This window comes from Conger conger, chromosome 9 (genome assembly GCF_963514075.1).
Source record: "Conger conger chromosome 9, fConCon1.1, whole genome shotgun sequence".
In the NCBI taxonomy this organism is placed as follows: domain Eukaryota; kingdom Metazoa; phylum Chordata; class Actinopteri; order Anguilliformes; family Congridae; genus Conger; species Conger conger.
The window spans coordinates 9,357,704-9,380,433 of NC_083768.1; the positions used below are offsets into that span (position 1 = coordinate 9,357,704).

A 22,730-nucleotide genomic window follows, 5' to 3' on the forward strand; every position below is an offset into this window, starting at 1 on the left:
CAGACACACTCTACAGAAGCTGTGGCTACATTTTAGAACAACAGGCTCTTTAAAAATATCAAAACATACAGAACAACAGAGATCAATCTCAGGTATCAAAGCTGTAGCCTCCATTTCATGGTCTCTCAGTCTCTCAGTATCAAACTATCACTTTCACTTCCGCTGAACCAAGGACAGAACACAACCCATGTGGCTCAAAAGCAAACTGCAGATCAGGCTTGTTATTCACAGTCTGTGAGAGATTCTTGTTTGTCCTCTCTCTCTCTTGCAGAGATGATAATGGAGTTACAGAGTGTAGAGGTGTACCACTTGATCTAAAACATTTTTATGGATAGCACATTTTCTGCACCAAAACTGAATATGCGTCACAAAAAAAGACAGAATAAGACACTCCCCTCCAAGCAAACCTTATTGGACAGTAGACAGCATATCGAGGGTAAGAAGGTGAAATAAAAATGAAAAGAAATGGAATGAGGTACTAATAAAATGATAAAACATTCCATTAGTCATCAATAGAATGTGGAGAGAATTAAAAACAATTTAGCTCATGGAGTACAGGTTGTGGGGTGCGAGACACCAGAGAGGCACTGAAAGTATGTGTTACGACCCCTGGTCTAGTCTCGGGGTAAGTGAGGTGAACAAGAACGGAAACTGGGGGAAAGAATAGTTACACAATGGCGGTGGAAACAGAAAACAATCCAACAGGGTTGTAATTCTCAGGTGCTCTTTTATCTACAGTGTGCAGTGCATGTACAAGTTGGGGAAGGGATGGTTAATAGTGCCAAAACAAATTCAAGAAAATAAAACCATACAACACACTGAAAAAAAAAACCAGACATTTGATAAACCAACTGACTAATACCTAGAAAATAAATCGCCAAGGAAACAACAAAAACCTACAATACTAAACTCAATCAGAGTCATTAACAAAGAAAACAAATGTGTCACTCGCTCCTTTCCTAATGTGTCTGACAGTGAAGTCTACATGTATATACACACTGAGCACTTTATTAGGAACAATACTTGGCAGGGCCTTGGCTCTCAAAACAGCCTCAATTCTTGGTAGTATTGATTCCACAAGATGTTAATGTTATGTTTTCCTGTTAGTTTATTATTATTATTCTTGGAATTTATAATTTTTCCTTATTAGATCTGGTTTTGGCGGCACAGATGGTGCAGTGGGTAGCACTGCCGCCTCACAGCAAGGAGGTCCTGGGTTCGAATCCCCGTTGGCCGGGGCCTCTCTGTGCGGAGTTTGCATGTTCTCCCCGTGTCTGCATGGGTTTCCTCTGGGTACTCTGGTTTCCTCCCACAGTCCAAAGACACGCAGGTTAGGCTGATTGGAGAGTCTAAATTGCCCATAGGTATGAGTGTGTGAGTGAATGGTGTGTGTGCCCTGCGATGGACTGGCGACCGGTGTATTCCTGCCTTTCGCCCAATGTATGCTGGGATAGGCTCCAGCCCCCCTGCGACCCTGTTTAGATAATGGATGGATGTGTCACGTTTCAGGTCTGTCTCGCCATGTTTTATGTTGATTTATGTTTATTTATGTTATCTTAGTCACGTAGTGTCTTATCATGTATTATGTTGTCTAGGTTCATCATGTTGTTTAGTTATGTTTCGTTACGATTTATTTTCTTGTCATGTTTAGTTATGTCTCGTTACGATTTATTTTCTTGTCATGTCTAGTTATGTTTTCGTACGATTATATTCCTGGTTATGTTTAGTGGTTATCGTCTTAGTTTCGCGTTGTGTCATGTTTTGATTTATGTTTATTGTTACGTTAACTGGTCACGGTTTATGCATACACTTTTACATGTTTTTCCGCAAACCTTGTGTTCCGCCTTTTCTCTCTCTCTCCTTCTGTCATTCACTTCCTAATTGTTTCTATTTGTCTATTTACTAAAACTACTAACGCTAGATCAGGATTGGGTAGAGACTAACAAACTAATCATGTGTTCATGTTACCTTACGTTTCTCGTGCATGTCATTTACTAATTTACTAATGCTAGGGCAGGATAGGTTTATTACTAACGATTACTAATCTCCTTGTTAAACTTGTCATCCATCGCACCTGTTTTCCATTTCCTTGCTACGCTCTAACTAATTGTCTACACCTGTCTACACCTGCATTTATAGCCCAGTCGCGCATCTGTTCACTGCGAAATTGTCTGCCTCTGTTTTCCACGCAACTCTTGAGCATTTACTGTTTTGATTACACGTTACGATCCAAGCCCATCATCGACTATTGATTATTGATTTCTGTTTTGTGACCTTCGTTTGTTTCTTGACTACGTCCCCGCCTACCGTTTTTGTACTTTTGCCCCGCTGATTGTTTCATGGTTTCGACTCCCGCTTCGCCCACGACTACGCCTCTGCCTGCCGTCCGCCTGTTCATCTGCCCCGCTGACAGCTCTCCTGCTACCGGACCTCCCTGCACGCCTACCGACTACGAGATTGCCTCTTCCCTCGGCACCGTGCTTTTTGTTTGTTTTGTATTTGTTTGGCTGGATCTTCGCGTATGGACTTTGCTTGTGTTGACTACGCTCCTGGGACTCGTCCCAAATAAAGCCCTAACGGGACTTTATTTTACTATTGTTTCTGAGTCGTGCATTTTGCGTCCAACCCCCACGCACCCGTCTCAGAACAATTTCGCCACTATGGACCCTGCTGACTCAACTGCCATGTTCCACGCCCTCCAGGAACAAGGAGCCATCGTCCGGCAGCATTCACAAGGAATCTCCGAGCTTCACCTAGAGATTCGTGAACTGTGTGCAGAGATGAGGAGGCTCGCCGTTGCGGTCCTACCACAACCACGGGAGGAACCCACCCACCCACCCACTTCCCCGGCGGTCAACCCCTCGGGAGCCTGGCAATTCCGGGAGCCCCAACAACCCCCCCCCGGAGAGGTTCGGTGGAGAACCTGAGAGGTGCAAGGCGTTCCTACTCCAATGCGAGTTTGTATTCAAACAACAGCCCCAGACCTACAACAGCGACGACCGTCGGATTGGCTATGTGATGGGACTACTCAAGGGGAGGGCGTTGGATTGGGCTACGGCGGTGTGGTCCGGGGATTCTTTCCCTCCTCGTTACCCAGTCTTCGCCGACAAGATTCGAAAGGTGTTCCAACACGCATCCAGCGACCAGGAGCCATCCCAGAGACTGATTGCTCTGCGCCAGGGACGGAAGACCGCGGCAGACCACTCCATCGACTTCCGCACCCTCGCAGCAGCTACTAGTTGGAACGATGCAGCTTTGGCGAATCTCTTCCTGGCCAGCCTGAGCGAGACGCTCCAGGACGAGTTGGCGCGACTGGACCCCATCACCCAGGTCGACCAACTCGTGCGCACCACGATCCGCCTGGACAACCGCGCCAGACAACGCCGGTCGGAGAGACCGATCCTTCCCGGCAACCCGTACCCCAGGCAGGGCCCAAGTCCTCGACGAGAGGAGCAGCAGTCGGAGGGATCCGAACCCATGGACCTGTCCCGGGCCGGTACCAGGGTCTCTACCGAGGAACGAGCACGCCGCAGAACCACCGGTTCGTGCTTCTACTGTGGGAGGCCGGGTCACACCCAGGCTCGGTGCTCCTTCAGGACCAGGCGACCAGTAGAGGTGAGAGCAGTCGACAGGCATGAGGGTGCTGACAGAGAGAACCATTGTCCCACGCTCACCACGCTGTTGATTCTTCCCGACAGAACAACCCGGATTAACGCGTTGGTGGATTCTGGAGCGGACGCCAATCTCATCGACGAAGTGTTGGTGTCCGAACTGAACATCCCCACCCTCCCTCTACCCCACCCTGAGAATGCGCGGTCGCTGGATGGAAGGACTTTCTGCCGCATGACGCACATTACTATTCCCTGTCAACTGGTCATTTCTGGGAACCATCGGGAGATGATCCAGTTCCGCGTCATCCAGTCCCCCAATGACCAACTCATCTTGGGATTACCCTGGCTCCAGAAACACAACCCCACGATCAACTGGAGTTCCAATCAAGTTCAAGCCTGGGATTCTAGATGTCATCTGTCCTGCTTGCGTTCCGCTCCACCACCAGCAGAGGGAGCACCAGCTCCACCACAGACTCCCAAGCCCTCCCTGGAAAGGGTTCCCACACCTTACCATGACCTGGGCGCAGTGTTCTCCAAGATACAAGCTCAGTCTCTGCCGCCTCATCGACCCTACGACTGCGCCATCGAGCTCCTTCCTGGTTCGTCACTTCCCTCAAGTCGCCTTTACAACGTCTCCAGACCTGAAAGGGAGGCTATGGAGACATACATCCGTGACTGCCTGGCTAACGGACTAATTCGCCCTTCTTCCTCTCCCGTCGGTGCAGGATTCTTCTTCGTCCAGAAGAAGGATGGCTCCCTACGCCCATGCATCAACTACAGGGAGCTGAACAACATCACGGTGAGGAACAAGTATCCTCTGCCCCTGATGGACTCCACGTTCCACCCACTTCACGAGGCCACCATCTTCACCAAGTTGGATCTTCGCAACGCGTACCACCTGGTCCGGATCCGTGAGGGCGATGAATGGAAGACCGCCTTCAATACCTCTCTCGGACACTTTGAATACCTAGTCATGCCATTCGGCCTCACCAATGCTCCTGCTGTGTTCCAGGCCCTGGTGAATGACGTTCTTCGGGACTTGTTGGGTCGCCATGTGTTCGTCTACCTGGATGACATCTGGATCTACTCCACTAATGCCAAGGATCATGAAAACCACGTCAGGCAAGTTCTACAAAGGCTTCTAGAGAACAAATTGTTTGTCAAGGCAGAGAAGTGCGTCTTCCACTCCGACACAGTTGAGTTCCTTGGGTTTATCCTTGAGAAGGGACAGATCAGGGTGGATCCCAAGAAGATTCTGGCGGTCACCGACTGGCCCACACCCACCTCACGCAAGCAACTCCAGCGCTTCTTGGGATTCGCCAATTTCTACCGAAGGTTCATCCGTTCCTATAGTCAAGTGGTCTCCCCTCTAACCAAGCTCACGTCCCCAGCGGTGCCATTCCGGTGGAGCCCCGAAGCTGAGACGGCCTTCACCAAGGTCAAGAGACTGTTCTCTTCCGCTCCCATCCTGGTACACCCCGACCCCACCCGCCAGTTTGTGGTCTAGACAGATGCTTCCGACACAGGGGTGGGAGCAGTGCTCTCTCAGGTGGCGGCCGCTGACAACCGACTACACCCCTGCGCCTTCTTCTCCAAGAAGCTGTCCCCGGCGGAGAGGAACTACGACGTTGGAAACCGTGAGCTGCTGGCAGTCAAACTGGCGCTGGAGGAGTGGAGACATTGGCTGGAGGGGGCCGAGAAGCCGTTCATCGTTTGGACCGACCACAAGAACCTGGCATACCTCCAGACAGCCAAAAGGCTGAATTCTCGACAGGCGAGATGGGCGCTGTTCTTCGGGAGGTTCAACTTCTCACTCACCTACCGCCCTTTCTCGCCAGTTTAACACCTGTCCTGAGCGTGAGGTTCCAGAGAACATCCTTCCGGCCTCCTGCACCGTTGGGTCCGTCACCTGGAAGATCGAGTCGGTGATCCAGAGGGCTCTAAGGGATGAACCCGATCCTAGGCCCAACCCCGGATTACGCCTATACGTTCCCGCAGCCGCTCGGACACAGATGCTGCAATGGGCCCATTCATCCCTCCTTTCCTGCCACCCCGGCTTTACCCGCACCTTGGCGGTGCTGAAGAGGAGATTCTGGTGGAGCTCCATGATCCCTGACACCAGGCGCTTCATCAAGGCATGTACCACCTGTGCCAGAAGCAAGGCCTCCCACCAAGCCCCTGCTGGTCTACTCCAACCTCTGCCTGTGCCCAGCCGACCCTGGAGCCACATCGGCGTGGACTTTGTTACCGGACTTCCCCCTTCCGAAGGTAACACCACCATCCTCACTGTGGTGGACCGATTCAGCAAAGCGGCACACTTCATCCCCCTGGCTGGATTGCCCACCGCCCAAGAGACCGCAGAGGTTCTGGTGAGAGAAGTATTCCGCATTCACGGACTTCCCTCGGACATCGTTTCTGACCGCGGCCCCCAATTCATCTCCCAAGTTTGGAAGGCGTTCTGCGTGGCCCTCGGGGCCACAGCTAGCCTCTCTTCGGGCTACCACCCTCAGTCCAATGGCCAAACGGAGAGGGCCAATCAGGACCTGGGGGCCGCTCTACGCTGCGTATCGGCAAAGAATCCAGCCGGCTGGAGCAAGATGCTAACCTGGGTGGAATACGCACACAACACCTTACCCTGCGCCGCCACCGGGAAATCTCCGTTTGAGGTCTCCTTGGGCTACCAACCTCCACTGTTTCCTGACCAGGAAGCTGAGATCGCTGTTCCCTCCCTCGCCATCCACATGAAACGGTGCTCCAAGGTTTGGAGGGATGCCAAGGCCGCGCTGCTAAGCACGGCAGATCGTAATCGGCGTTTTGCTGATCGCCACCGCACTCCAGCTCCGGCCTACAAACCAGGTGACTCCGTCTGGCTGTCCACTAAGGACATTCCCCTCCAAGCCACCTCTCACAAGCTACAACCCCGCTTTATTGGTCCCTTTAAGATCCGCAGTATCATCAACCCTTCCTCTGTTAAACTTTCACTCCCTGCTTCACTTAGGATTCACCCCACTTTCCATGTTTCTTGTATTAAGCCTGTATCCTCTCACCCCATATGTCCCCCGGATCCCCCACCAACTTCCCCCCCGCATTATTGACAACCACCACATTCGTAAGAGGGGCCGTGGGGTGCAATACTTGGTTGACTGGGAGGGCTATGGCCCTGAGGAGTGTTCCTGGGTCGCTCCCAGTCTCATTCTGGACAAATCGCTCATCAGAGACTTCCATCGTGACCACCCTGATAAATTCCAAGGACCGCCAGGAGTCGGTCGTTAAGGGGGGGGTCCTGTCACGTTTCAGGTCTGTCTCGCCATGTTTTATGTTGATTTATGTTTATTTATGTTATCTTAGTCACGTAGTGTCTTATCATGTATTATGTTGTCTAGGTTCGTCATGTTGTTTAGTTATGTTTCGTTACGATTTATTTTCTTGTCATGTTTAGTTATGTCTCGTTACGATTTATTTTCTTGTCATGTCTAGTTATGTTTTCGTACGATTATATTCCTGGTTATGTTTAGTGGTTATCGTCTTAGTTTCGCGTTGTGTCATGTTTTGATTTATGTTTATTGTTACGGAGACTGGTTACTGTTTAAACATACACTTTTACATGTCTTTCCGCAAACCTTGCGTTCCGCCTTTTCTCTCTCTCTCTTTCTGTCATTCACTCCCTAATTGTTTCCATTTGTCTATTTACTAAAACTACTAACTGGATTGGGTAGAAACTAACAAACTAATCATGTGTTCATGTTACCTTAAGTTTCTCGTGCATGTCATTTACTAATTTACTAATGCTAGGGCAGGATAGGTTTATTACTAACAATGACTAATTACCTTGTTAAACTTGTCATCCATCGCACCTGTTTTCTATTTCCTTGCTATGCTCTAACTAATTGTCTACACCTGTCTACACCTGCATTTATATCCCAGTCGCGCTACTGTTCACTGCGAAATTGTCTGCCTCTAGTTTACTACGCAACTCTCGAGCATTAGTACTGATTGATTCACGTTAAGATCCAAGCCAGTTTTACCGACCATCGTTGACCTTGATTTCTGTTTCGTTGACCATTGTTTGTTTTTTTGACCACGTCTTCGCCTACCGTTTTGTACCTTTGCCTCGCTGATTGTTTCATGGTTTCGACTTCCGCATCGCCCTCGACTACGACTCTGCCTGCCGTCCGCCTGTACTTCTGCCCCGCTGACGGCTCTCCTGCTACCGGACCTTCCTGCACGTCTACCGACTACGAGTTTGCCTCTTCCCTCGGCACCGTGCTTTTTGTTTGTTTTGTGTTTGTTTGGCTGGATCTACGTGTATGGACATTGCTTGTTTTGACTACGCTCCTGGGATTCGTCCCGAATAAAGCCCTGACGGGACTATCTAACCATTGTTTCTGAGTCTTGCATTTTGGGTCCCACGCACGTTTTGCTGATCGCAAAACCGTCTCAGGTATATTCTTCTGAAATGTACATATGTTTTAAAGTGTCTGTTGCACATTTAATTGAAAGTAGTTTCTCATATTTCTTTCAGAATATTTGGCTGAAAAGTTTTAGAAAACTTTCCCTGAGTATAAAGGATGTCACAGAGCACTAAATAACCAAGTATTCCCAGCCCCGCCCACCAATGCATCACCTGCTCACAGTGAGGAAAAGCACTGATTACAGAACTTATTAATATCTTTCACACTGACACTAACATCCTAGGAACATGGTTGATTTACTCTCTACTCCCTGAGATTTATTTCATTTTACTAGAGCAGCCAATGTACTGTACATTAAAACATGCAGTCAAGAGGCTTTTGGGCTGAAGGTTCTGCATTAGCCTTCTGGGCCTTCTCAATGCGTACACCTGAAAGAGAAAGTGCAGTTATGTGCTGTCTCCATTGTCCCTGCCATACTGTGTGTCCTGAGAGAGCCTTCAGGGTCAGCTTATGAGAGACTGTTTTCCCAGGCTGAACTCCAGCAGGTTTGCTGGGTGCACAGAGGTGTGTGACCTCACTGCTCTGGGGGGTGCAGTGGTAGTGTTCCACTGGATCTACACCCGGGCCTTCAGTAGTCTCCTCTCTACAGTGGTGATTACGCTCAGCCCTGTTTTGCTTTTGCACTCCCTGATTATCTAGCAAACAATCCAAATTCATGCAAGAATATAGGAAACCTTGACTCCATAAATGTCCATTTACCTGTTCTGTGAAGTTCAGGAAGTTCAATGCCTATCAAAATTCCCTGAAGCTTTCACCAAACTGAAGGAGATGCTATACTGTATGTTGGTATAAGTACACTCTACAATAAACAAAGGGAAGTTAAAGACTATATACCCTCACTGAGTACTTTATTGGGAATTTATTAGACATATGTTTTAGACTTAAGTCTTCTGCAGCTGTAGCCTATCCACTTTGAGGTTTGATCTGTTGTGTGTTCAGAGATGCTCTTCTGCATACCACTGTCATAATGTGTGATTATTTGTATTACTGTCACCTTCCTGTCAGCTTCTACCAGTCTGGCCCTTCTCTGACCTCTCATTAACAACACATGTTTGCCTGCAGAACTGCTGCTCACTGGATGTTTTCAGTTTTTTGCACCATTCACTGCAAACTCTCGAGACTATTGCATGTGAAAATCCCAAGAGATCAGCAGTTTCTCAGATACTCAATCCACTCTGACATCAACAATCATTCCACGCTCAAAGTCACTGAGATCAAATTTCTGCACGCTTTATGCATTTAGTTGCAGCAACATAATTGGCTTATTAGATATTTGCATAAACAAGCTGATCTACCTTATAAATTGCTCACTGTGTATAAACCTTATTCTTTGAAATAATTCTGTTTTTCTTAACAAATCTATCTAGATTCTGTAACATTAATTGATGAACGAGAATATTATGAAATCAACTCAAGTTTATTTGTTTTGTTGCAATTTACAAATATTTTTCACAATAAACTTCAGAGAAAAGCTTGGCCAAAACCCCCACAAGAGCAACAGTGGCTTGAAAACACTCCCCGTGTGAGACAGATAGAGATGAGAAACAATCAGCGAAAGTTGGTGATTACTTGCCAATTCCAGTGATTTAATTAGAACTTATAATTACAATACTAATAATTGTCAGCCAAGTATAAGGAATGAAAGGTCAAAGTTTGACGTCGATGGCAGGAGTGCAGGCAAGTCTGTACACTGCCTTATGAACCCGGATAAAATGGAATGACACTGATCAGGTATAAAAACATTTGATTTAACCATAAGAGTGCATTTGTTTCATGTATGAACATTGTATGAAATAAACTCAACAAAATAATCAATGATTGAATGAAAATTAAATGAAAATATTATAATCATGAAATGGATTTCCTCTATCGTACTTCTTTAGAGTGACGGAACTTGGTCCTTTTTAAAGTAAAGTCTTAGTTCCAAAGTTTACATGAACAACAATGTATATTAACAGGTTAAAGTAGTCTCCTTTACAGCAGGAAACATAGAAGGTAAAAGCCAGGCATTTAAATTACAATGCAGTGTTCAAGCCCCAGCTTTATAGCCCTTCCCCAGAATGAAAAGTAGCAATAATGTGGCAGGGAATCAAATGATCATTGTTACCTCTGTATGCATATCTGCTGCCTTCTGACCACCCCAAATCAACATCCATGCACACTGAGGCTGATTACAGGAACCAAATGGTCATTGTGTGTGTGTGTGTGTGTGTGTGTGTGTGTGTGTGAGAGAGTGAGTGTGAGAGAGAGAGAGAGTGTGTGTGTGTGTGTGTGTGTGTGTGTGTGTGTGTGTGAGAATGTGTGTGAGTGTGTGTGTGTGTGTGTGTGTGCGAGAGTGTGTGTGTGAGAGAGTGTGTGTGAGAGAGAGTGTGTGCAAGTGTATGTGTGCGAGTATGTGTGAGAGTGTGTGTGAGTGTGTGTGTGTGTACTGCCTCCCATTGGGTTCTGATAGGCCATGGGAAACCCGTCAATCACATTTCCAGCAGCTCTACCTCAGTTCATGTCAACAACCAAGCATGCTGAGGCAGATTAGAAACAACCCAAATTCCTTACAAGTTCAACATCTTGCATTTCTTCATTTTTTTATCAAACATCTTCACTGGGATGATGTCACTGTTACAGAAACCTTTGCTGGACATATTTGCAGGGGGGCGTCATTCCAACCACCATCTCTCCAACCAGGACAGAAGAATGGGAACAATCTCTCAGTAAACGTGTGTTTAAAAGTGTGAATGTGGGCCATGTCACTGGAGTCAAAGAAGGACACCTCCCCCCTGTCATAGTCCAGCTGCACTCTGATGCTCTGTGGTTTCCTTTCCAGTGTGAGCACAGTATCTTCTGCTTGGTACTGACCACCATTACTCAGGAAAAAGACCCAGAATCCTTTCTCTTTGCTGCTTATATTTCCCTTCCTAATGATGGACTCTTTCACCACTCCTATAGCCCAGACAGTTTTACTTCCAACCATCACCTCCCAGCTGTGCTTCCCTGAGGTAAACCCCTCAGATCCCAGCACATTCACACAGCGGTTAAACCTCTCTGGGTTGTCAGGACAGTCCTGCGCTGTACCTGTGCGTTTCACAGTGGTCAGATCATCAGAGAGAGAGAGATTGGCACATGCAGTGTTGGGGTCCAGCATCACAGGAGCTGAAATAAAGAATTTAGATATCTAAAAGACTGAAAGTTCAGCCACATGTCAAATACTCTATTCAGATTAGTCCATAAACACAGTATTTTCTATATAATAATCAATGTTCTGATATTGTAGTTTTAGCGATCTTGCAAAAATATATATAAAACCCATTTGCATTTTAAAAATGAATGAAAACACAGTTGATGCACAATTTCATGCATGCCATTCACACAGCTAATAAACCATATTAAATGGGTTTTAAATGGTTAATTCTGTGTTTTCTGGTGTTCTGTGTGTGCTGCAGCCCACAGGATGTTCTTCCACTTGGAGGTTCTTTCACATCATTTCAATATACAGCCTTTTCCATCAGTCTTACGTGTTCAGTAAATGCTCACAGAAAACAATGTCGTCCCCATCTGCCCCAGATACTCACTGTACTGCACCATCCCCAGCATCTTCTCCCAGACTCTGAACGTCAGGTTGCCCAGGTGTTTGGCCACATCTATCAGTGCCCCTGAGAGCAGCTCTGGGTCCTGCAGTGTGCATTGGGCTCTATAACGACAGGCAGGAGTCAATCAAGCTGAGGGAAAGAAGTGACTTAGACATGGAAATGAGGTGAGTCTCTCCATACCCGTCTTTGATGTTCTTGTAGCTCTGAAAAACACAACAGCATAATTGTGATGCATGTACAAATGTTTCTTATTAGCAGTTTGTCATATTCCCTGTTTTGCTGGTGAGGCCTTGCTTTACTGACCAGCTATTGAAAATGGCCACTGATACTGATACTGATATCATAGTGAGAAACTGCACATCTCAATATGAATGGAACATGATAAACCCAGAACATTGTCAGTAAATGAAGCTCCTACCTTTAAAAAGGAGGCGTCTTCAGTGTCCATGGCCTTCTCTATAGTTGTGATTTTGTTTGTAAGGGTGGAGATGTGTCTTGTGATGTCTGCCAATTTCTCCTCCATGATCCGACTCTTCACCTCCCCTTCCTCCTTCAGTACAGCTAGTCTGGCCTCCTCTTCCTCTCGTAGGAACTGGCGCAGCTTTTTAAAGTCTGCCTTTATCTGCCTCTCTGTGTGCTGGGTTTGACTCTGCAATCAACACACAATGTTAAAATCGAATATTGTAACTATTCTGTTCATGTCAAACACAAACTAAATAGAATACTTTTCTAATTTTTCGTGCACTTTAAAATAATTCCGAGCAGCTTTACTTACCCTAATGTGTTCTGCGGTTTTCTTACACTCTTGTTCATTCTTAGTAAACATCTTCAGTTTTTCTTTAATGAGATTAAGGGCAGGCTTGAGTTCCTCCTGGAGTGATATGAACCAGTTGTCACTTACAGAAAGACACAAGTGGCACAGTAATACCCCTGAGTCAAGATCATTATAACTTTTTAGGTACAAGGGTAATGTAGTTGAGAGGTGGGGTGTTGGGTGTTAGACCAAGCACAAACACCAGGGTTCCTAAAAGCGGTTCACAAACAATCACTAAATCTGCAAAGCAGACTAAAGGGACAGGAGAATGAAGATAAAAAGTAACAATGACCTTTAACCTCATGATACGCTTAAATGAAGTACATATTTTGAAATTATTTTCACTGTCACATGTTTCTGTCATCCAAGACACTTAAGAGTCCATCCATCCATCCATTATCTGAACCCGCTTATCCTGATCAGGGTTGCAGGGGGGCTGGAGCCTATCCCAGCATACATTGGGCGAAAGGCAGGAATACACCCTGGACAGGTCGCCAGTCTATCTCAGGGCACACACACCATTCACTCACACACTCATACACTCATACCTACGGGCAATTTAGACTCTCCAATCAGCCTAACGTGCATGTCTTTGGACTGTGGGAGGAAACCGGAGTACCCGGAGGAAACCCACGCAGACACGGGGAGAACATGCAAACTCCGCACAGAGAGGCCCCGGCCGACGGGGATTCGAACCCAGGACCTCCTTGCTGTGAGGCGGCAGTGCTACCCACTGCACCATCCGTGCCGCCCACACTTAAGAGTACTATATTTAAAAAATATTTTAAAAAAATAATTCTTCTGGGTCTCAGGAGGTTAAATGAGAACTACTGCACCAGGGAAAAACTTCACTCAAAGGGACGGATAAAGAAGGGGAACTTAAATAGATCCCAAACAAGTGAAAAAGGAAAACTTGTAGCAAATAAACTAACACAGGGAGAGTAGACTCCCCCCAAAAACACTGTTCTGAGTGAAAATAGAAGAGTATTCTAGCAAAGGGAGAGTTAGACTCCCACAAACTCTTTCCCCAGTGCACCAGCGATACCGTTTACCAGCTTCAGCATATTTCACAGAAGCTCCTGAGTGCAGTAAGAGGAGGTTTCATCAAGGTTACGGACCGATTGCACACAAATGATTACACCTGTGAGTAAATAGGCTGAAAATACTGTACACCGACCACACCACCATCCACTGGTCCAAACCGGTACTGCACCACAACTCCAATAAAGATCACAGAAATAGACTTATCATTCTATATTTTTGTGCATTTTCAGTACTATAAAACCAGTCAGAATTTTCAGCATATGGGATTAAAAAGCATCTATTATACTGGGTTGTATGTTATATATAATATTGCAGAATTTAAGAAATGTGGAAGCATTTGTAAAATTGGTTTCATGTACAATAAATCGATAGTATTGATTTTCTGGTACATTCACACACAACAGATCTGTTAAAAACAACAAATAGTGTGTCATTTTTAACACACCTACATGTCTTCTAAAGGAGAACACATTCTGTGTTAAAAAAAAGAAAAAACTCTCCCTTTGTAACACAGCAATCCTTTTTGAGAGAATAGGCTATAGCTCTCATCTCCTCTCGTTGTATACTTATTGTAGATTTCTGACTTCCTGGTTGTTGCTCAGCTCTCTCTCCAAGTAGTTAACAGTATGTACTGTATAATATTAGCTTAATAATAACTGGACCTGTGTGATCTACGAGACTTTGTACTCATATCTACATGTTTCTTGAGAATATGAAGTTGTTGTTTAAAAAAAAAGTGATTACCTTAAGATCCAGTACAGCCTCTTCCACTGGACAGACTGGGTGGTTTGTGTGTTTTTTTGAAGTGTGGCAGACGAGACAGAGAGTTTCTTTGTCGTGTTTGCAGAATAATAGAAGTTTCTCCCCATGAAGACTACAGCGAGCCTCACTCTTGTGTGAAGTTTCTTTGTCAGTCTTCTGTTTTAAGTAGGATTCCACAATGCTTCTTAAAGCCAGGTTTAGAGGAGAATCCATAGGGGCCTTCCTCCTGCAGATGGGACACTTTCGAGAGCCCTTCTCTTTCCAGTACTGCTGGAGACACACTCTGCAGAAGCTGTGGCTACATTTTAGGACAACGGGCTCTTTAAAAATATCTAAACATACAGAACAACGGAGCTCATCCTCAGGTATCAAAGCTTGAGCTGCCATTTCACAGTCTCTCAGTCTCTCAGTCTGATATTTTCACTTATGCTGAAACTCAGAACAGAACACACCTTATGTGCTTCAAAAACACAACAATCTTGCAGATCAGGTTTGTTGTTCTCAGTCTGTGATAAATTATTGAGTGTGTTTGTATTCTGTCATTTACAGAGATGATGTGAGTTGATGTTACTCAATCTGAATGCAGTGGACAGATTTACAGGGTGCAGTAATATCCCACTGAAGGTCAATTTTTACGTGTATAGCACATTGCATCCACGAAAATGAAATCTGCTTCACAAAAAAGGAGGAGCAGATGATGCACATGGGGCCTGCAGCCATTCAGGCTCCACTGTGAAACCAGCACCAGCAGCCATTCAGGCTCCACTGTGGAACCAGCACCAGCAGCCATTCAGGCTCCACTGTGGAACCAGCACCAGTGGCCATTCTGGCTCCACTGTGGAACCAGCACCAGCGGCCATTCCGGCTCCACTCATCTTCAGGTCCATGTGGAACCTGCAGGCACTGGAGACATGGCATTCCTTAACTTTTATGTTCTGGGAAAAGTTATCAGCTTTGCATTCAAGTGAAATTTAAAGAGGATTGTTCCTTTTTAAAATCAACCTTGTCATCCTGATCTTGAATGGAGCACTTTGTTATTGACGGCTGTTGTTCTGTAAAGTACATTTCAAGTAATATATACTTGAGTCCTCAACTTAAAGCCAAGCTAAGAATGTCCCACTTCCTTAATTAACTTTCCTCAGTCACACCAGTGGTGTGTGTGTGTGTGTGTATGTAAGTGCAGTTATGTGCTGTCTCCATTGTCTCTGCTGTACTGTGTGTCCTGAGAGAGCCTTCAGGGTCAGCTTATGAGAGACTGTTTTCACAGGCTGAACTCCAGCAGGTTTGCTGGGTGCACAGAGGTGTGTGACCTCACTGCTCTGGGGGGTGCAGTGGTAGTGTTCCACTGGATCTACACCCGGGCCTTCAGTAGTCTCCTCTCTACAGTGGTGATTACGCTCAGCCCTGTTTTGCTTTTGCACTCCTTGATTATCTAGCAAACAATCCAAATTCATGCAAGAATGTAGGAAACCTTGACTCCTTTAATGTCCATTTACCTGTGAAGTTCAGGAAGTTCAGTGCTCATGAAAATGCCCTGAAGCTTTCACCAAACTGAAGGAGATGCTGTACTGTATGTTGGTACAAGTACACTCTAACAAAGGGATTTAAGTTAAAGACGATATACACTCACTGAGCACTTTATTAGGTATTTATTAGACATTTTTTAGAGTTAAGTCTTCTGCAGCTGTGGCCTATCCACTTATGGGTTTGATGCATTGTGTGTTCAGAGATGCTCTTCTGCATACCACTGTTGTAATGTGTGGTTATTTGCAGAACTGTCACCTTCCTGTCAGCTTCGACCAGTCTGGCCCTTCTCTGAGCTCTCAGTAACAACACATTTTTGCCTGCAGAACTGCTGCTCACTGGATGTTTTTAGTTTTTTTGCACCATTCACTGCAAACTCTCGAGACTGTTGCACGTGAAAATCCCAAGAGATCAGCAGTTTCTCAGATACTCAATGCACTCTGACATCAACAATCATTCCATGGTCAAAGTCACTGAGATCGAATTTCCTCATGCTTTTATGCATTTAGTTGCAGCCACATAATTGGCTGATTAGATATTTGCATAAACAAGCCAGTCTACCTAATAAATTGCTCACTGTGTATAAACCTTATTCTTTGAAATAATTATGTTTTCATTAACTGGAGTCCTTTTTTGCTATTTAGATTCTGTAACATTAATTGATGAACGAGAATACCATGAAATCAACTCGTTTATTTGTTTTGTTGCATTTTACAAATGTTTTTCACTAAAAATGATTGGTGATTACTTGCCAATTCCAGTGATTTAATTGCAATTAAGAATTACAATACTAATAATTGTCACGCAATAATTGTCAGCCAAGTATAAGGAATGCAAACTCAAAGTTTGAGGTCAATGGCAGGAGTGCAGGTAAGCCTGTACACTGCCTTATAAACCTGGATAAAAAGGAAAGGCACTGATCAGGTATAAAAACACTTGATTTAACCACATGAGTGTATCCGTTTTATGCATGTTTTATTCATTATATGAAATAAACTCACAAAATAATACATTCTATATGTCTGTGTGTGTCCGTGTGCGTGCTCCCATTCGGTTCTGATAGGCCATGGAAAACCCATCCTTAAAATCACAATTTATGTCAACAACCAGGCATGCTGAGGCGGATTACAAACAACCCAAATTCATCTCGTTTCTTCATTTTTATTTATTTTATCAAACATCTTCACTGGGATGATGTCACTGTTACAGAAACCTTTGCTGGACATATTTGCAGGGGGGCATCATTCCTACCACCATCTTTCAAATCAGGAGAGAAGTATGGGAACAATCTTTCAGTGAACATGTGTTTAAAAGTGTGAATGTGGGCCATGTCACTGGAGTCAAAGAAGGACACCTCCCCCCTGTCATAGTCCAGCTGCACTCTGATGCTCTGGGGCTTCCTCTTCAGTGTGGGCACAGTACATCCTGCTTGGTACTGATCACCATTGCTCAGGGAAAAGACCCAGAATCCATTCTTTGTGCTGAGTGTTATTATTCCCTTCCTAATGATGGACTCTTTCACCACTCCTACATCCCAGGCAGTTTTACTCCCAACCTTCACCTCCCAGCTGTGCTTCCCTGAGGTAAACCCCTCAGATCCCAGCACAAACACACAGGGGTTAAACCTCTCTGGGTTGTCAGGACAGTTCTGCGCTGTATCTGTGAGTCTCACAGAGGTCAGATCAGAGAGAGAGAGTTTCTGATGTGCAGTGTTGGGGTCCAGTATCACAGGAGCTGAAATAAAGAATATAGATATCTAAAAGGCTGAAAGAACAGGCGCATGTCAAATACTCTGTTTATGAGCTAATCTGAATACAGTATTTTCTATATAATAATGAAAGATACTAATATTTAAGTTTGAGTGATCTTGCAAAAATATATATAAAACCCATTTGCATTTTAAAAATGAATAAAAACACAGCTGATGGCAAATGTCAAATTTAAAAAATTCTGTGTTTGCTGGTGTTCTGCAGCCCACAGGATGTTCATACACTTGGAGCTGTATCTGAGTGACTCCATTTCTCCTTCACATCATTTCAATATACAGCCTGTTCCATCAATCCTACGTGTTCAGTAAATGCTTCCAGAAAATGTTTTCCCCATCTGCCCCAGATACTCACTGTACTGCACCATCCCCAGCATCTTCTCCCAGACTCTGAACGTCAGGTTGCCCAGGTGTTTGGCCACATCCATCAGTGCCCCTGAGAGCAGCTCTGGGTCCTGCAGTGTGCACTGGGCTCTGTAACGACAGGCAGGAGTCAGTCAAGCTGAGGGAAAGAAGTGACTTGGACAAGGAAATGAGGCGAGAGTCTCCATACCTGTCTTTGATGTTCGTGTAGCTCTGAAAAACACATAACAGCATAATTGTGATGCATGTATGCATGTACAAATGTTTCTTATTAGCAGTTTGTCATATTTCCTATTTTACTGGTGAGGCCTTGCTTTACTGACCAGCTATTGAAAATGGCCAGTGATACTCTGTATCACAGTGAGCATCGCAATATGACTGGAACATGATAAACCCAGAACACTGTCAGTAAATCAAGGTCCTACCTTTAGAAAGGAGGTGTCTTCAGTGTCCATGGCCTTCTCTGTAGCAGTGATTTTGTCTGTAAGTGTGGAGATGTGTCTTGTGATGTCTGCCAATTTCTCCTCCATGATCCGACTCTTCACCTCCCCTTCCTCCTTCAGTACAGCTAGTCTGGCCTCCTCTTCCTCTCGTAGGAACTGGTGCAGCTTTTCAAAATCTGCCTTTATCTGTCTCTCTGTGTGCTGCATTTGACTCTGCAATCAACATCCAATGTTAAAGCTTTGTATGTCAAACACCATAAACCAAAAATAATTTTTGTTTTTTTTTGTGCACTTCCTAGCTGCTTTACTTACCCTAACGTGTTCTGCGCTTTTCTTACACTCTCGTTCATTCTTCGTAAAGATCTTCAGTTTTTCTTTAATGAGATTAAGTGCAGGCTTGAGTTCCTCCTGCAGTGATATGAACCAGTTGTCACTTACAGAAAGACACAAGTGGCAGAGTAATACCCCTGAGTCAGGATAACTTTTTAATTACAAGGGAAATGTAGTTGTGAGGTGGGGTGTTAGAACGAACGCAGACACCAGGGTTCCTAAAAGCAGTTCACTCACAAACAACCACTAAATTTGCAAAGCAGACTAAAGGGACAGGAAAATGAAGATACAAAGTAAGAATGACCTTTAAATGAGAACTACCCAACCAGGGAAAAACTTCACACAAAGGGAAAGATAAAGAAGGTGAACATAAATAGGGCGGCCTGTAGCGTAGTGGTTAAAGTAAAAGACTGGGACACGCAAGGTCGGCGGCTCTAATCCCGGTGTAGCCACTATAAGATCCACACAGCCGTTGGGCCCTTGAGCAAGGCCCTTAACCCTGCATTGCTCCAGGAGAGGATTGTCTCCTGCTTAGTCTAATCAACTGTACGTCGCTCTGGATAAGAGCGTCTGCCAAATGCCAAAAATGTAATGTAATGTAATAAATAGACCCCAAACAAGTGAAAAAGGAAAACTTACAGCAAATAAACTCACAAAGGGAGAGACTCCCACAAACTCTTTTCTCAGGAAACCAGTGATACCGTTTCCCAGCTTCAGCATAATGCGAATTACACAGAAGCTCCTGAATGCAGTGAGAGGAGGATTTCTCAGCATATAGGATTAAAAAGCATATATTATACTGGGTTGTACTTCATATAAAATACTGCAGACATTAAGAAATGTGGAAGCATTTTTTAAATTAGTTTGACATTTTGGCACATTAAGTCAATTGTACTGATTTTCTGTTACATACACACACAACAGATCTGTTAAAAACAACAATTAGTGTGTAATTTTTAACACACCTTCATGTCTACTTAAGGACAACACATTCTGTGTTAAAAAAGAAAAAACTCCCTTTGTAACACAGCAATCCTTTTTGAGAGAATAGGCTATAGCTCTCATCTCCTCTGGTTGTACACTCATTGTGGATTTCTGTACTTCCTGGTTGTTGCTCAGCTCTCTCTCCAAGTATTTAACAGTATATACTGGATAATATTAGCTTCATCATAGCTGGACCTGTATGATGTAAGAGACTTTGTACTCATATCTAAATGTTTCTTGAGAATATGAAGTTGTTGTTTAAAAAAGAAAAGTGATTACCTTAAGATCCAGTACAGCCTCTTCCACTGGACAGACTGGGTGGTTTGTGTGTTTTTTTGAAGTGTGGCAGACGAGACAGAGAGTTTCTTTGTCGAGTTTGCAGAATAATAGAAGTTTCTCCCCATGAAGACTACAGCGAGCCTCACTCTTGTGTGCAGTTTCTCTGTCAGTCTTCTGCTTTAAGTAGGATTCCACTATGCTCCTTAAGGCCAGGTTTATAGGAGGTTCCTCCATAGAGGCCTCTCTCCTGCAGATGGGACACTCTCGAGAGCTCTTCTCTTCCCAGCATTTCTCCAGACACACTCTACAGAAGCTGTGGCTACATTTTAGAACAACAGGCTCTTTAAAAATATCAAAACATACAGAACAACAGAGATCAATCTCAGGTATCAAAGCTGTAGCCTCCATTTCATGGTCTCTCAGTCTCTCAGTATCAAACTATCACTTTCACTTCCGCTGAACCAAGGACAGAACACAACCCATGTGGCTCAAAAGCAAACTGCAGATCAGGCTTGTTATTCACAGTCTGTGAGAGATTCTTGTTTGTCCTCTCTCTCTCTTGCAGAGATGATAATGGAGTTACAGAGTGTAGAGGTGTACCACTTGATCTAAAACATTTTTATGGATAGCACATTTTCTGCACCAAAACTGAATATGCGTCACAAAAAAAGACAGAATAAGACACTCCCCTCCAAGCAAACCTTATTGGACAGTAGACAGCATATCGAGGGTAAGAAGGTGAAATAAAAATGAAAAGAAATGGAATGAGGTACTAATAAAATGATAAAACATTCCATTAGTCATCAATAGAATGTGGAGAGAATTAAAAACAATTTAGCTCATGGAGTACAGGTTGTGGGGTGCGAGACACCAGAGAGGCACTGAAAGTATGTGTTACGACCCCTGGTCTAGTCTCGGGGTAAGTGAGGTGAACAAGAACGGAAACTGGGGGAAAGAATAGTTACACAATGGCGGTGGAAACAGAAAACAATCCAACAGGGTTGTAATTCTCAGGTGCTCTTTTATCTACAGTGTGCAGTGCATGTACAAGTTGGGGAAGGGATGGTTAATAGTGCCAAAACAAATTCAAGAAAATAAAACCATACAACACACTGAAAAAAAAAACCAGACATTTGATAAACCAACTGACTAATACCTAGAAAATAAATCGCCAAGGAAACAACAAAAACCTACAATACTAAACTCAATCAGAGTCATTAACAAAGAAAACAAATGTGTCACTCGCTCCTTTCCTAATGTGTCTGACAGTGAAGTCTACATGTATATACACACTGAGCACTTTATTAGGAACAATACTTGGCAGGGCCTTGGCTCTCAAAACAGCCTCAATTCTTGGTAGTATTGATTCCACAAGATGTTAATGTTATGTTTTCCTGTTAGTTTATTATTATTATTCTTGGAATTTATAATTTTTCCTTATTAGATCTGGTTTTGGCGGCACAGATGGTGCAGTGGGTAGCACTGCCGCCTCACAGCAAGGAGGTCCTGGGTTCGAATCCCCGTTGGCCGGGGCCTCTCTGTGCGGAGTTTGCATGTTCTCCCCGTGTCTGCATGGGTTTCCTCTGGGTACTCTGGTTTCCTCCCACAGTCCAAAGACACGCAGGTTAGGCTGATTGGAGAGTCTAAATTGCCCATAGGTATGAGTGTGTGAGTGAATGGTGTGTGTGCCCTGCGATGGACTGGCGACCGGTGTATTCCTGCCTTTCGCCCAATGTATGCTGGGATAGGCTCCAGCCCCCCTGCGACCCTGTTTAGATAATGGATGGATGTGTCACGTTTCAGGTCTGTCTCGCCATGTTTTATGTTGATTTATGTTTATTTATGTTATCTTAGTCACGTAGTGTCTTATCATGTATTATGTTGTCTAGGTTCATCATGTTGTTTAGTTATGTTTCGTTACGATTTATTTTCTTGTCATGTTTAGTTATGTCTCGTTACGATTTATTTTCTTGTCATGTCTAGTTATGTTTTCGTACGATTATATTCCTGGTTATGTTTAGTGGTTATCGTCTTAGTTTCGCGTTGTGTCATGTTTTGATTTATGTTTATTGTTACGTTAACTGGTCACGGTTTATGCATACACTTTTACATGTTTTTCCGCAAACCTTGCGTTCCGCCTTTTCTCTCTCTCTCCTTCTGTCATTCACTTCCTAATTGTTTCTATTTGTCTATTTACTAAAACTACTAACGCTAGATCAGGATTGGGTAGAGACTAACAAACTAATCATGTGTTCATGTTACCTTACGTTTCTCGTGCATGTCATTTACTAATTTACTAATGCTAGGGCAGGATAGGTTTATTACTAACGATTACTAATCTCCTTGTTAAACTTGTCATCCATCGCACCTGTTTTCCATTTCCTTGCTACGCTCTAACTAATTGTCTACACCTGTCTACACCTGCATTTATAGCCCAGTCGCGCATCTGTTCACTGCGAAATTGTCTGCCTCTGTTTTCCACGCAACTCTTGAGCATTTACTGTTTTGATTACACGTTACGATCCAAGCCCATCATCGACTATTGATTATTGATTTCTGTTTTGTGACCTTCGTTTGTTTCTTGACTACGTCCCCGCCTACCGTTTTTGTACTTTTGCCCCGCTGATTGTTTCATGGTTTCGACTCCCGCTTCGCCCACGACTACGCCTCTGCCTGCCGTCCGCCTGTTCATCTGCCCCGCTGACAGCTCTCCTGCTACCGGACCTCCCTGCACGCCTACCGACTACGAGATTGC

General features: G+C 44.6%; 2 protein-coding genes across 2 annotated transcripts in view; both read right to left on the reverse strand.

The window, feature by feature from the left end:
* LOC133137931 (zinc-binding protein A33-like) overlaps positions 1-22,730 on the reverse strand; it is an 83,248-nt gene that overhangs the window by 21,540 nt on the left and 38,978 nt on the right. The gene's annotated exons all lie outside the window — the stretch shown is intronic.
* On the reverse strand, positions 17,359-19,514 carry LOC133137940 (nuclear factor 7, brain-like). The gene is made up of 4 exons (XM_061256364.1): positions 18,695-19,514; positions 18,365-18,595; positions 17,932-18,152; positions 17,359-17,545 (listed from the first exon to the last, which is right to left on the reverse strand). Exons 2-4 carry the CDS (start codon positions 18,587-18,589, stop codon positions 17,494-17,496), a joined length of 498 nt encoding a protein of 165 aa, XP_061112348.1. The 5' UTR covers positions 18,590-18,595; positions 18,695-19,514; the 3' UTR covers positions 17,359-17,493.

What these genes read in the sequence shown, in the direction of transcription:
- LOC133137940 (XM_061256364.1), bottom strand. Translation starts at nt 18,589, where the DNA reads ATGCAGCACACAGAGAGACAGATAAAGGCAGATTTTGAAAAGCTGCAC. An exon ending in AAGACACCTCCTTTCTAAAG is followed by an intron (nt 18,153 to 18,364) that starts GTAGGACCTTGA and finishes TGTGTTTTTCAG; the next exon opens with AGCTACACGAACATCAAAGA. An exon ending in GCTGGGGATGGTGCAGTACA is followed by an intron (nt 17,546 to 17,931) that starts GTGAGTATCTGG and finishes TCTTTATTTCAG; the next exon opens with CTCCTGTGATACTGGACCCC.